The sequence below is a fragment of the Phalacrocorax carbo genome, chromosome 6 (genome assembly GCF_963921805.1).
Source record: "Phalacrocorax carbo chromosome 6, bPhaCar2.1, whole genome shotgun sequence".
Lineage (NCBI taxonomy): Eukaryota > Metazoa > Chordata > Aves > Suliformes > Phalacrocoracidae > Phalacrocorax > Phalacrocorax carbo.
In genome coordinates, this window is record NC_087518.1 from 35,805,360 (window position 1) to 35,816,976 (window position 11,617).

Genomic DNA, 11,617 nt, shown 5'->3' on the forward strand with positions numbered 1-11,617 from the left:
CTGGAAGAGGAACCTGCATCCTCAGGGGATCCTTTATGTCTGCCCAAGTATAGTGTTGCTGCAGACAAAGCTTGCCAGGCAAAGCCAGGTCCCTCTGTGGTAGAGACTGCTCACCTTTGGTAGTTCCCAGTCTTTGTGTATCTGCAGAGCTTTGCAGTGGCTATTTCTTTCTATTCCTCCTTCCAGATAAAAAAAAAATAGCTGAAATAGTGTAACACGGTTTTTTTGGCTGTCTCCTGGGATGGCAGCCCTCTCCCCCTCTCCCAAGGGCTGACACCCTGCCCTGGACCTCTGCCCACCCCAGGATGGTTCTTGTCCCAGGAACTGTCACTTAGCTGCTCTCTAATCCCTTCAGCCTGTGGCATGGTGATTTTGTATTGTTGTACCTTTTTAATTAAAAGTTGGGCCCTACCATGTCAGATGCCTTTCAGATGACTGAATGCATTATATCAATACTGCTGTCAATGGCACTTCTTGTCTTCTCTCAAGAAGTACCAAATCAGTTTGTCTCTGAACACATGGTGATGGGCACCGGCTTAATTCTTTACTGGGACATCCACTGAGGTGACCAGGATCTGTGCTTGGTCCACAGCTACGGGGTCCATCATGTAATTATTTTGGCCTCGGATTACTTGGCTGAGGATGAAATGCCATTTAGTTCTCTTGTTGACAGAGACTTGCTTTAGTGGGGCATTTCCAGATACCTGTGAACATTCCTCCTCTTGAATTAAGGCTAGGAGTCTTTCCTGGGTGTTGTTCCCAGGGGGCTGGTGGCATGAGCCACTGCCCCTCTGCACGATACGACCTTTGGGGTCTGCTCGCATCTTCTCCAGGCATCACCTGAGCATTGCCTGGGCCCTACTGCAGGTGCCTGTTATGAAGACACCTATCCAGCTGTGAGGGAGGATAACTTCCAGGCTGACACTGCGAGCAATGAACTCTGGCACCCACTTAGCATTTAACTGTGATTCCATATCTGCTAGCTCAGCCTGGGGTCTCCACTTCACGCACAATTATTCAGCAGAAGGACCCTGTCCCACCACACTGTTGTGCCCCACTGTCCCACCGCTGGCAAGAGGAGAAGGAGGAGGTGACTTGGGCCTCTGGCTTCCTGCAGCAATGGCAGAGCAAGTCCCAGCCCCTTGCCTGGCCTCCTGCCACCCCTGAGCTTGCTGTGCTTCAACTCTGTCCCACCAAGGGCACTGCCCTGCTGCCTTACTGGCTGCAGTCGTGCAGCGCAGGACAAAACAGGCGGCACCTGCCTGCCAGCAGACCCAGTGCTGCCTCCTGGTACTCATCCAGGAAGGCAGGTGGCCCCCAGCTGTGCTGCTTTTGGGGCCCTGCAGCCACAGCAGCAGCTCCTGAGTTTGGCAAGCTACAGAGAGTTCCCCATCGCTTCCCCAAGGTCACTTTCCAGGCCAAGGTAAAACTGCCTTTTTCATTGTTGGTTTTTTTGGGGTTTGTTTTTTTTTTTCTGTTTTGGGTTTGGTTTTTTTGTTGTTGGTTTTTTGTTGTTGTGTTTTTCTGTGTGGTTTTTTTTTTTTTTTTTAATTAAATCCATGCTTTCCTGGTTCCCTACAAGCCTGGCTGGCTCAGTCCTTGCTGGAGAGAGGATCACTTGTAGGAGCCATGGGTGGGTGGCAGGAGGCGACGCTGAGCTGGTGTGGCTCCCAGATGTCTCTGTGCTGCTGTCCTCTTGTCCAGAGCATGCTCCTGGGGCTTTCCTTGCTTGAGCTCAGAGCAGAGAGCTGTGCCTGCTGCCCCTGGGCAAGGCCTCCTGGCTGGTCTTGCCCAGCAGTGTCCCACCCTCCCTGGGAGGTAGTGCTGGTGATATAGATGCTTGTGTGTGGGTAGTTATGCCAAAATCAATGGACTTGCCCGTGGGCTCCCACCAGCTAATGTCCAGGCATTGCTTCCCAGGGCCAGAATGAGCGGCCAGCTCGCATCCCCAGAGCCACCATATCTCAGCAATGCTCTGCCATCTGTATTGCTCCAGGCATGTCATGCCTGTCGCAGCCGGAGCAGCCTGCAGCTCCAGGGCAGCTCTGGTGCTCCAGCCCCTGCTAGCAACAGATGCCACTGGCAGGACACCCTGCCTTGTTCAAAACACTGTCTCTGGGAAACCTGCCCGAAAGAGAGCTTTGCCAGGGCCAGCTCGCAGCACATGGCTGCACCCTTGTGCACCCACAGCACCATCCGGTTGGGTGAGTGTGTCTTCTTTTCCTCATCCATCTGGCTTCCTCCTGGTCTGCTCTTTCCTCATACATTTCCTCATGGTGTACATGCACGACTGATGGTTTGGTCAGCACCATCTTCCTTTGCCTTGGGTTTTTCCATCAGAGAGACCAGGGGACCATGTGCTGGATTTTCTGAGCACACCCTGGTGTGACACTGTCACCTGCCCCCACTTTCCTCGTCACATCTGCAGGTACCCACGGGGAATGTCGTCTTCCTCAAATCATTTGGTGGAATGCTGGTGAGCCCTGTAGAGGAGCAGGGATAGCTGGAGTCAAAGTTCTCAGCCCTCAAGCAGCATCTCCCACATGCTCACCTGCTCTCTCCTGTCACACAGGTCCACTTGCTGAAGGACCAGCTGGCCGCAGAGGCAGCAGCACGGCTGGAGGCCCAGGCTCGTGTGCACCAGCTCCTGCTCCAGAACAAGGACTTGCTGCAGCACATCTCGCTCCTGGTCAAACAGGTGCAAGAGCTGGAGCTGAAGCTGGCAGGGAACACCACCAGTAAGCACTCCTGCCCCTTCCTCTCCCCTCGCAGCTAGTTGGGTCTGTGGAGGACATGTGTGTGGGTGTTTCTTGAGGGGTTTTTGTGCATTTCCAGTGGTTTTGTGTAGGGGAATATTAGTGCCCTTCTGGCATGGCTTGTACGTGCGTGGCAGGGTGCTTGCATGCAGCGTGTGGGGGAGGGCTGTATGGACAGGCAGTCAGGTATGTCCATCAGCTGTATGTCCACTTTCCCCAGTGGCTGCGTGGTCTAGGCCAGCTCCTCACCTGCCTAAGAGCCCCTCCTTGACCTTCCTCTCCAGCAGACTTGGCCATCAGCTCCCCAAAGGAGCTGGGGTGGGAGACAGATAACTTTTTATCCTGCAAAACTGGCACTTCGATGGCCAGCAGCAGCTCCTGGCACCAGTGGCATTGAGTGAGCCCCTCTAAACAGTGCTGGTGGGGAGGTTGACATTCAAATGGCCCTGAACCAACCTCCTCTGTCCAGTCTGCAGCCAGCCGTGGTGGCCAGGGGACACCCAGGCAAGCCAGGGTGGCACTGTCTGCCTCTCAGCCGTGCCCTTCTCTTGCAGCAGGCTCCCAGGACAGTCTGCTGGAGATCACCTTCCGCTCCAACGTCCTCCCCGTCCTCTGCGACCCGACCACCCCGCAGCCTGAGGACACCCACCCGCCATCACTGGGCCCTGGCTCGGGCTTCCCCAGCGCCCTGGGCAGCCCCATAGGTAGGAACGACTGTCTGGTGAAGCTGGAGTGCTACCACTTTCTGCCAGACTCGGGGCCGCCTGCCCCAGAGCCGGCGCTGGGCAGCCTGGAGCTCATCAAGTTCCGCGAGTCGGGCATTGCCTCTGAGTATGAGTCCAACACGGACGAGAGCGAGGAGCGCGACTCCTGGTCCCAGGAGGAACCGCCGCGCCTGCTCCACGTCCAGCCCAGGCAGGACCTGGGCGACAGCCTGGAGGACGAGATCGCAGTGTAGGCATTGGCAGGAGGTGGTGCGGAGCAGCTTGTAACCTGTTGGAGCTGGGGCAGGCCCTGGCCGTAACCCCCTGGCCCTGGCAGGGAGGGGACAGCCCAGAGAGAGAGGGGGCAGAGGAGGGAGTGTGAGGCTTCCAGCACATGGCCAGGAGGTGTGTGGAGGTGAGGACAGAGCTGTGCCAAGGGGGTGCGCTGGGCATGCTGTGCTCCAGCGTGCATGGGCTTGTGTGCTGAGCTGGAGCGTCCCCCGCTTTGCATCAGACAGTGAGCTCACAGCTGATCGTGCTACCCCCTGGTCCCCGTCCCCCTGCAAGCTGTGTTTTGAGGTCAGGCAGAGGCAAGGAACTCCTTGCCAGATTAGCCACTGCTGCTGGTCCTGCTGCAGGGAGGAGCAGTAAAGCAGAAGAAGGTTTTTGCTGGGCGAATGAGAGAGCAGGCATGGAGCAGTCGGCAGGTACAAGAGCGACTGAGGAGTCAGCACAGGGCGGTGAGCAGGGACAGAGCCACTGCCAGGGGGTCTGGCCCTCTGCGTGGTGGAGAGGGTGGGAGATGAGGCCAGGGTGGTCAGGGTTGGTGATGGTGCACTGTCAGGGTGGGTGCGCAAGTGAGAGGTGAGGCAGCGAAGGACAGTGGGGACAAGCCTGGGACAAGCTAAAGGGGTGAGACAAGGTCATGCAGGGTGGCTGGGTGCAGGCAGCTCCTGGCAAAGTGCTGGTGTTCACTGCACTTCCAGGGCAGGGTTTGCCCCTGCCTGAGGCAGGTCTGGAGGGTGTGCGGGCACTGCCCGCTCCTCTCCAGGCTGTGGAGCGGAAAGGAAGGCATGGCTGGACAAGGAGCAGGGAACCAGGGCACACAGCATGGGGCTGTGGAGTGTCCTTCCCTTGTTGCCCAGTCCTTGGGCTCCTCAGCATGGCTGCCAGGTTTCAAAGCCTTTCTGGTGCTCTCAAGTGACATTTCCAAGCACTTCCCTGCACCCACCGTCACCACAAACTCCCTGCTTTGCTTTTTAGACAAACCTTCCCATTTCCAAGCAGTCACTTGCCCCTGGACCAGAGCTGGGGGATTCAGTGCTGGCATCGGCTGTGTGCAGGGATGGGCACGCTTGCCGCCTCTTGATGGAGGGTGAACTGCTGGTGTCTACAGGTGGGGTCCTTCACACCTCTGGTTTGCACCCTCCAGAAAAATGAACCCAAGATCTCAGGATCCTCCATAGACCCTGAGATGCCCATGTCTGAGGCATCTGTGGAAAACTCCAAGTGGTCCAGAGCTTGTCTCTTTTCTGCAACCATGTTTATCAGCTGCCTATTGCTGCAGCCTCTAAGAGGCCCTGGCTGAAGGGGTGTGAGCCAGAGTCCTGATGTCCCCCTGCTCCTTGTGGAAACACTTGACAAGGTGGGGACTGGCACAGTTGTCTTCGACCCCATCCACCCTCCTATCCTGCTTCTGCTTTGCTTTGTTGCTTCCTTCTGCTCTTGCCTTCACCAGCTCTTGTGTCTGCTAGATCTGCCTGCACCTAACCCCTAGCTGAGCATCTTCCAGGCACAAGCTCTTGCTCTCCTCCAGGGCTTATCACGGCTGCTGAGCAAGGTCCATCGCTTCTTTCTGTCCCAGTGCCCTTGAGTGCTGCTAAGGAGTGAGGTGTGGGTGAGACCCCAGGGGCTGGTACGAGGTGTGCTATGCACCCTCCACCACAGGAGAAGGCTGGATGCTGCAAGGAACTAGAGAGTCCTAGTGGGAAGAAAGGCCATGTTTCTGTGTCCCCCAGCAGTGGCCTGGTGTCCAGGGGAGCCCCTGCACCAGCCACAGATGGGGCAGAGTGGGAGCGTGGGCTGTTCGGGACTCGAGTGCTCCTGTTGTCTGGCCACCAATATTTCCATATGGCCTGTCTTACACTGCTGTGGGCGCAGCTGTGTGCCAGCCCCTCTTCTGGGGACCCTGACATCCCACTGCCAGCTCACAGCAGTTGGAGACGAAAGCATGAGGTGGGAGGCTGGTCCTGCCAGGAGGGAGAAGTGGGGATGGCAACATGCACAGGACATGGCGCAGGCAGGGTAGGGATGGGTGGGTGAGCTGAGAGAGGGATTTTCATGTGGGCAGACAGATCATGGAGGAGAAGGGATGGCAGGAGCTCAGCCATACACGCAGGGCAGATGAAGGGAGAGGCTGGGAGGAGCACCAGCAGGCAGGAGGTCTCATCCAGGCTGGGCTGCCTCAGAAGGAAGGCAGGGCTGAGCCATCTCCCCAGGCCATCGCTCCTGCTGTCCCTGCTGCACATGCTCAGTCCAGGCAGTACCCTGCAAGGAGCTGTTGGGACCAGCTGCGGGCTTGGGCTCCTGCCTGGTACTCTACCCGCAGGGGATGGTGGCAGGTGCCCCATAGGCTGAGAGGGTGCTGCCAGAGCCGGATGGGACCCTGCCAGCATTCTGCCACACTCTAGGGGTACCGGTGTAAATGATCCCCCTAACTCAGTGCTGTCTCCAAGATGCCTCTCTAGCCTCTCACTTTTGTTATGGACCTTGACTGGGGTTTTATAGCTATATTTTTTGTCCTTTCTTTTCCTACAACTGTTATGTTACTAACTGTTGACTCAATCTATCTGGGAAACTGATCTGTCAATGTAAGTGCACTTAACCCTTGGGTGTTGTCATTAGTTGACTGGCTTTTGCTAAATAAATCTTTCTATTTCTCAAGGCTTTCTGTTGTCTTTTCCTTCTCGCTGACTCTCTCTCTCACTGTACTTCTCTCCCTCTCCATGCTGGGAGCCAGCACCAACGGTGGCATCTCTTGGCCTTGCACAGACCCCCTCCAACCTAAGCATCGTCCCCTGCAGGACCCTTGCTTGCAGTGCCATCTGTGGGCTGCCTGTGAGAGTGAGGTGCCCCGAATGTTGCTGGGGGTAGAGGGGTTTCAGCCTTCCCCTTCAGCCACTGCACAGCACAGGCTCATCTCAGGGCTGGCCTGACAGCTCAAGGGTGCTGGGGAGTTCCCAGCATCTGTAGAGCACTGCGTGGAGATGCAGAGATACTAAGCAGCACTTTCAAGGCCTCTGGAGATTTTTTGGCTTCTGGAGAAGGAAAAGTTGGTAAGAGTCTCTCTCAAAGGATGGCAGAAGTGTTGTGTAGGCAAGAGCAGCAGGCAGATGAGGGCAGTTGCTTCTAAAACTATTTATTCTGCTGCTGGCAGGAGTGATGGAGCAGTGCCCTCCTGTGGTGGCTGCCTGGCTGGCAGGGCTACACAGGCACCCTGGGAGCTGCAGCCTCCTGCTCCTTATGCTCCTTCTCCCACAGGCCCTTGAGCCTGCGGTAGTACCCCTTGCAGCTGTAGCCCTCTTGGGAGCCGTGCTGGGTGTGGGTCTTGACTGACCACAGTGTTGGGAAGACACAGCAGCATGGCATGCACGGGTAGCTGTACTGGGGCACCGGCTGCCACTGGGAAGCAGTGAGGATGCCCTGGACAGTGATGCTGGCTCTGCCGCTGGCCAACCTGTCCCTCTCAGGGAGCTGGAGCTTGTCTGAGGAGCAGACAATCTCCAAGAGGTCACTGGGCTCCTCAGTCTCCCAGGTGCTGGTGGCCAAGCTGGAGGGGCTGCCCAGGTGCTGCTGGGCAGCTCCTTTGGTGCCCATGAAGTACCTGTAGGGTGAGAACCAGGGCCAGTAGATGGTACAGGTGTGGGCAGGGAGCTCGCTGCCCAGCAGGGCTGTGGGGCTGCAGGCTGTAGAGAAAAGGGTCTGCAGTGAGTCGGAGGTCCCTGCAAGAGCCTGGCCCCCCACAGGGTAGGGAGCGGTGCTGGGGACCCTTTCTCTCTTTCTCCATGGGTTGCAGAGGTGGCTGGCTCTGTTCTAGTACATCCCCCCAGCATGGAAGGTACCACCCTCCCACTATGGGGTGCAGGGGTAGAGGTGGGCGTGGGATGCTGACGGGCACCCAGGCATTAGCACAGCACAGGGCTCACCCAGCAGTCCACTGGACCTGTCCCACAGAGAGCTGCACTGGCATGGGGGCAGCAATGGGGAAGCTGAGCTGGCACTCACGGGGGCAGCACCCACAGCTTTGGTGATTCCTTCTGGTAATATATGGGGGAGAGACCGGTGTAGCTCAGAATTGGGGTGTGACTGCAGAACCCCCACAGGTCCCCAGAAAGCACCCAATGCCATGGGCATTCCTGGTCCCCTTTTCCCACTGCACAGGAGGATATGCCCAGCTAAACCCCTCCACAGCCTGCCTGCCCGCAGGCCCTCACTGTGCCGCGGGAGGTTTAGCGGTGCCGTGGCCATGCCCGGGGAGTGCAAAGTACAAGGGGAGCCTTCCCCACAGGCAGTGCCAGCTGCCTGCACCCTCTGCCTGGCCACAGCTGGCAGGTGACAGGCTGGCAGGGCCCCAGGGGCATAAGGCCTCCAAGCTTCTTGTCCTAGTGCCATGGGTCACAGCCCTGATGGAAATGGTGGGCAGGACAAAGCTCTCAATCACACTCAAGTAGCCGGCATGTGGCTCCTGTGCCATGGTATCCATGTCATCGTCAGCTGATGTCAAAAAGGGCTGATGTTGCATGTGTGTACAGTGCACAGCAGGATGCTCCTGGGCAGCGGGCACAGCCCCCGGGGTCTTTGGGGATTTTGGCCAGTGCAAGGGAACAGCCAGCCTGGGCTGGAGAGGGAGGCTTAGTGGGGTTAGCAGTGCAGAACCTAGGCTGTGGGGGCCCCCAGAGAACCCCTGCTGCTTCACAGGTGCCTGACTGATAAGGGCCCCATGTAAGTCCCATCTCTGTGGGCAGCATGGCAGATCTGGGCAGAGGGTTGGCAGTGTACCTCACCCAGAGGTGTGGAAGGGACAGGCCCACTGTCCCCTTGCCATTCCCTTGGTAAATCTTATCTCTCTCTTTCTTTCCACAATCTGCTTCCCAAGTCGCTCGGTGTCAGGTAAGTGACGCTCGCCGTGTGTTGGCTGTGCCAGCGTGGAGGCCTGGGCTTGCTGCTCCCACATCTCACCCATGCTGTCCCCAGTGCATGCACTGCCCTGCACACCCCTGGCATGGCACAGCTCCCACAGCTTCTGCAGAGCTGCAGGAGGAGCCTCCCCATACCCCAAACTGCATCTCCCATGCTGCTGTGTTGGGAGCTGGTGGGCAGCTCTGGGATGTGCCATCCCTGCCAGGGTCCTCCCTCCAGCCCAGCTCACATCCCCTCTCTATTCTCTTTCCCCCTCCAGTGGACCAGAGCATGTTTGAGAATGCCAGTGCCAGCACAGCACCCACCCTGCGGCCACAGCATGTCCCCGCCACAGCAGGTGCCCCGCTGCAGCCCTCCCGACCCGCTGGCAGCCAGCACCTCCGCAACCTGAGCAAGGCTGTGGGGGCCAAGGTGAACGACCTCCTGCGCCGCAAGGAGCCGGCCGGCCTCCCCAGTGTCGGGGTGATGGAGGTGAATGCCAGCGCCGGGGCCATGCTGGGTACAGGACAGCCAGCCAGCGAGGATGGGTGAGTGTCCCTGAAGCGGGACTGTTGGGACAGGCTGGAGGGTCCCCAGCGTGAGGCTGTGTGTCACTGCTCCTCTGTGCTTGCAGGGCTGTGGGGCTGGACACCTTCCCTCGGCTGGAACCCCCACCCCCTGTCGCCAAGAAGCGGACGCCACGTGCCCTGAAGACCCCGCAGGACATGCTAATTGCGCCGCACCCAGCAGGGACTAGCCCAAGGACCAGCACCGAGGAGCCTCCCGAGCTGCCTGCAGCCCTCCCCAACCCCACAGAGGAGTGGCCGAGGATGAGGGACCCATCCCCTCCAGAATGCCCTGGGTTCCCCAGTATGACCGGCACCCCAGAGCTGAGTGGGGACCAGCCCACCTCTGCCCTCCCTGTGCCTGACCTCATCCATAAGGGCAGCCTGGAGAGCCACTGGCGAGCAGGAGAGGTGACCACTGAGACCTCACCCTGCACAGAGAAGGCCTCCCGGAGACCAGCATTGGAGCATGAGCTGCCGGGGAGCACAGGGCTGACAGAGCCATGTGCCCCTGGCCGGGAGGTGGAGGGGACCCATCCCGACCTGCTGTCCTTCGAGTAGCAGCAGGGGAGCCATGACGGGGCACCGTGGGGGCTGGCTCTCCCAAACATGTCTCACTCTGCCACTTGTCATTTTTGGGGTCATTATTTTGGAGTGGGGGGAGCCCCAGCGTGGCAGAAGCCATTGCTTGCCCCAGCATGGGGTGTGGGGAGCCATGACACCCCATTTCTCCCCAGATTCCCAGGAGTGGCACAGCCTGTCCTGCCACAGCTTCTGCAGCTCCATCCTTGGCCTGTTCACTCGTCATTGCAAAGCTCCCATCCTGTCTGCAGCCAGGGCCACGCTGAGCTGGGGACTGAGGGTGGTCTTACTCAGCAGCCTCGGTCCTTGTGTGGGGGTGTAAGAATGCCAGCCTGCCCCCCCTGCCACTGCCAGCTCTGCTGGGGCAAGTGTCCCCCATGATTCCCCACGTCTGGGCTGGCTGTCCTGGCACGGAGCATGTCCGAGTTTACATTGTGTGCTTGCTGAGATACCTTGTCCCGTGTGCCAGCGGGTTCACCCAGCACTGGGATGGCAGACATCCCCAAGGCCTTCTCTAGGTGTCAGCCCCTTGGTGTTAGTCCTCCCAGTGCCATCTCTCTTTGCACCAGAGCCCCAGCCACAGAAGACCCACTCATGGCGCAGGCTCTGGTGGGGCACAGGGCTGGATGCCTGAGGCCACACATTTGCTGGCCAGTGTGCTCTGGTGGGGAGTCGAGCTGCCTCTGAGAGACTTCCCTTCACCTTCTGCTTGTTTCCTGGTCTCGCACAAGCCACCATGGACCAGACTGACCTGCCCAGGCAGGCAGCCCACTCCATGAGTACCAGCGCCTCTGTTCTCCTTTATTTCCTGGAATGGTGGCGTTTTTGTGAGACCGGGAGACAAGCAGCCACGTGCTCCTCTGATACTGCTCTATGATTGTTTCCCTATGAATTACAGGAGAGGTTAAGCAGCCTGTAGACCCTTGGGCCGGTGCAAGGAAGCAGCCACGAGATGTCACTTTGCTTAGAGCTTTTATGTGCATCCTCACCACAAAGGTGGTTTTGAGAGGAAAGGCTCCAAAGACCAGTTTTGGGCTGGAGAAGGCATGGGGCTCATGGATGGGGCACCTTTGTTCCCAGCTCCTCTTGGCCAGGCAGGGCAGTTGGGCTGGAGAAATGTCTTCCACCACATTGTGGACCTGCTGATGGAAGGAGGCCGTGGGCCTGAGAGATCCCTTTGCCCCTGTAGCAGCCACCATGCCTCCTTACCCGTTGGCACGGCGGGTGCTGTAGCAGTACCAGGGCTTTGCTGTGCTTGGCCCCCGGGTGGCCCTGCTCAAGAGCGAAGGAGATGCCAGAGCTGTGCGGAACCTGTGGTCAGCTGGCAGTCGGTGCTGAGATATAACACACCCTGTGTAAAATGTGATTATACTGTGCATGGCCGATGCCACCCCACAAACAGAAATCTATATGAGTATGTATATGCGTATGCTGCATAGACCTAAACTGCATTGTATATGTTGATGGAAACTAGGGTTTATAGCCCTTCTTTGAGGAACCAGCATCTTCCAACCCTGCCGATCACAAGGGAACCTCACTGCTGGTCCGGTCCCTATATTTATGTTGTCTACAGTGTGTGTGTGTAGTTTGGGACAAAAGATGCAGATTGCACAATAAACGTTTGAGTTTTTTTTTACCCACTGACATGTAGCAGTCCCTTGATGGGAGGGGACCGTCTGCACCAGCGTGGCAAAGCCCTGAAGCCCCTTGATGAGGCCGGGGACCTGCTGGATGCTCTTGCATGGGGTCTGCAGAGCAGAGTGAGGCAGCAGCCCTGTGCAGCTGAGGGGTGCTGGGGAGGCCGCCCTCCAGCGCCAGACTTGCTGGGGTG

At 58.2% G+C, this 11,617-nt stretch overlaps 3 protein-coding genes across 4 annotated transcripts in view; 2 read left to right on the top strand and 1 right to left on the bottom strand.

Moving 5' to 3' along the window:
• The window catches only part of NOS1AP (nitric oxide synthase 1 adaptor protein), a 42,921-nt gene extending 36,518 nt beyond the window's left edge, over positions 1–6,403 (top strand). For both annotated transcript variants that reach the window (XM_064454707.1, XM_064454708.1), the window contains exons 9-10: positions 2,573–2,738; positions 3,311–6,403. In XM_064454707.1, the coding sequence (XP_064310777.1) occupies positions 2,573–2,738; positions 3,311–3,714 (570 nt within the window). In that variant the 3' untranslated portion in view covers positions 3,715–6,403. The remainder of the gene's footprint in view (positions 1–2,572; positions 2,739–3,310) is intronic.
• A 145-nt stretch (positions 6,404–6,548) lies between these two features.
• On the top strand, positions 6,549–11,430 carry C6H1orf226 (chromosome 6 C1orf226 homolog). Its single transcript, XM_064454710.1, is given in 4 exon segments — positions 6,549–8,360; positions 8,362–8,512; positions 8,919–9,186; positions 9,273–11,430. Coding segments are annotated over 4 exon segments (1,020 nt in total). The 5' UTR covers positions 6,549–8,252; the 3' UTR covers positions 9,766–11,430.
• Positions 6,944–7,987, bottom strand: SPATA46 (spermatogenesis associated 46). Its single transcript, XM_009511771.2, has 2 exons — positions 7,954–7,987; positions 6,944–7,425 (listed from the first exon to the last, which is right to left on the bottom strand). Exons 1-2 carry the CDS (start codon positions 7,985–7,987, stop codon positions 6,944–6,946), a joined length of 516 nt encoding a protein of 171 aa, XP_009510066.2.
• Positions 11,431–11,617: the final 187 nt, after the last annotated feature.

What these genes read in the sequence shown, in the direction of transcription:
- SPATA46 (XM_009511771.2), bottom strand. Translation starts at nt 7,987, where the DNA reads ATGGCCACGGCACCGCTAAACCTCCCGCGGCACA. An exon ending in GCTAAACCTCCCGCGGCACA is followed by an intron (nt 7,426 to 7,953) that starts GTGAGGGCCTGC and finishes TTTTCTCTACAG; the next exon opens with CCTGCAGCCCCACAGCCCTG.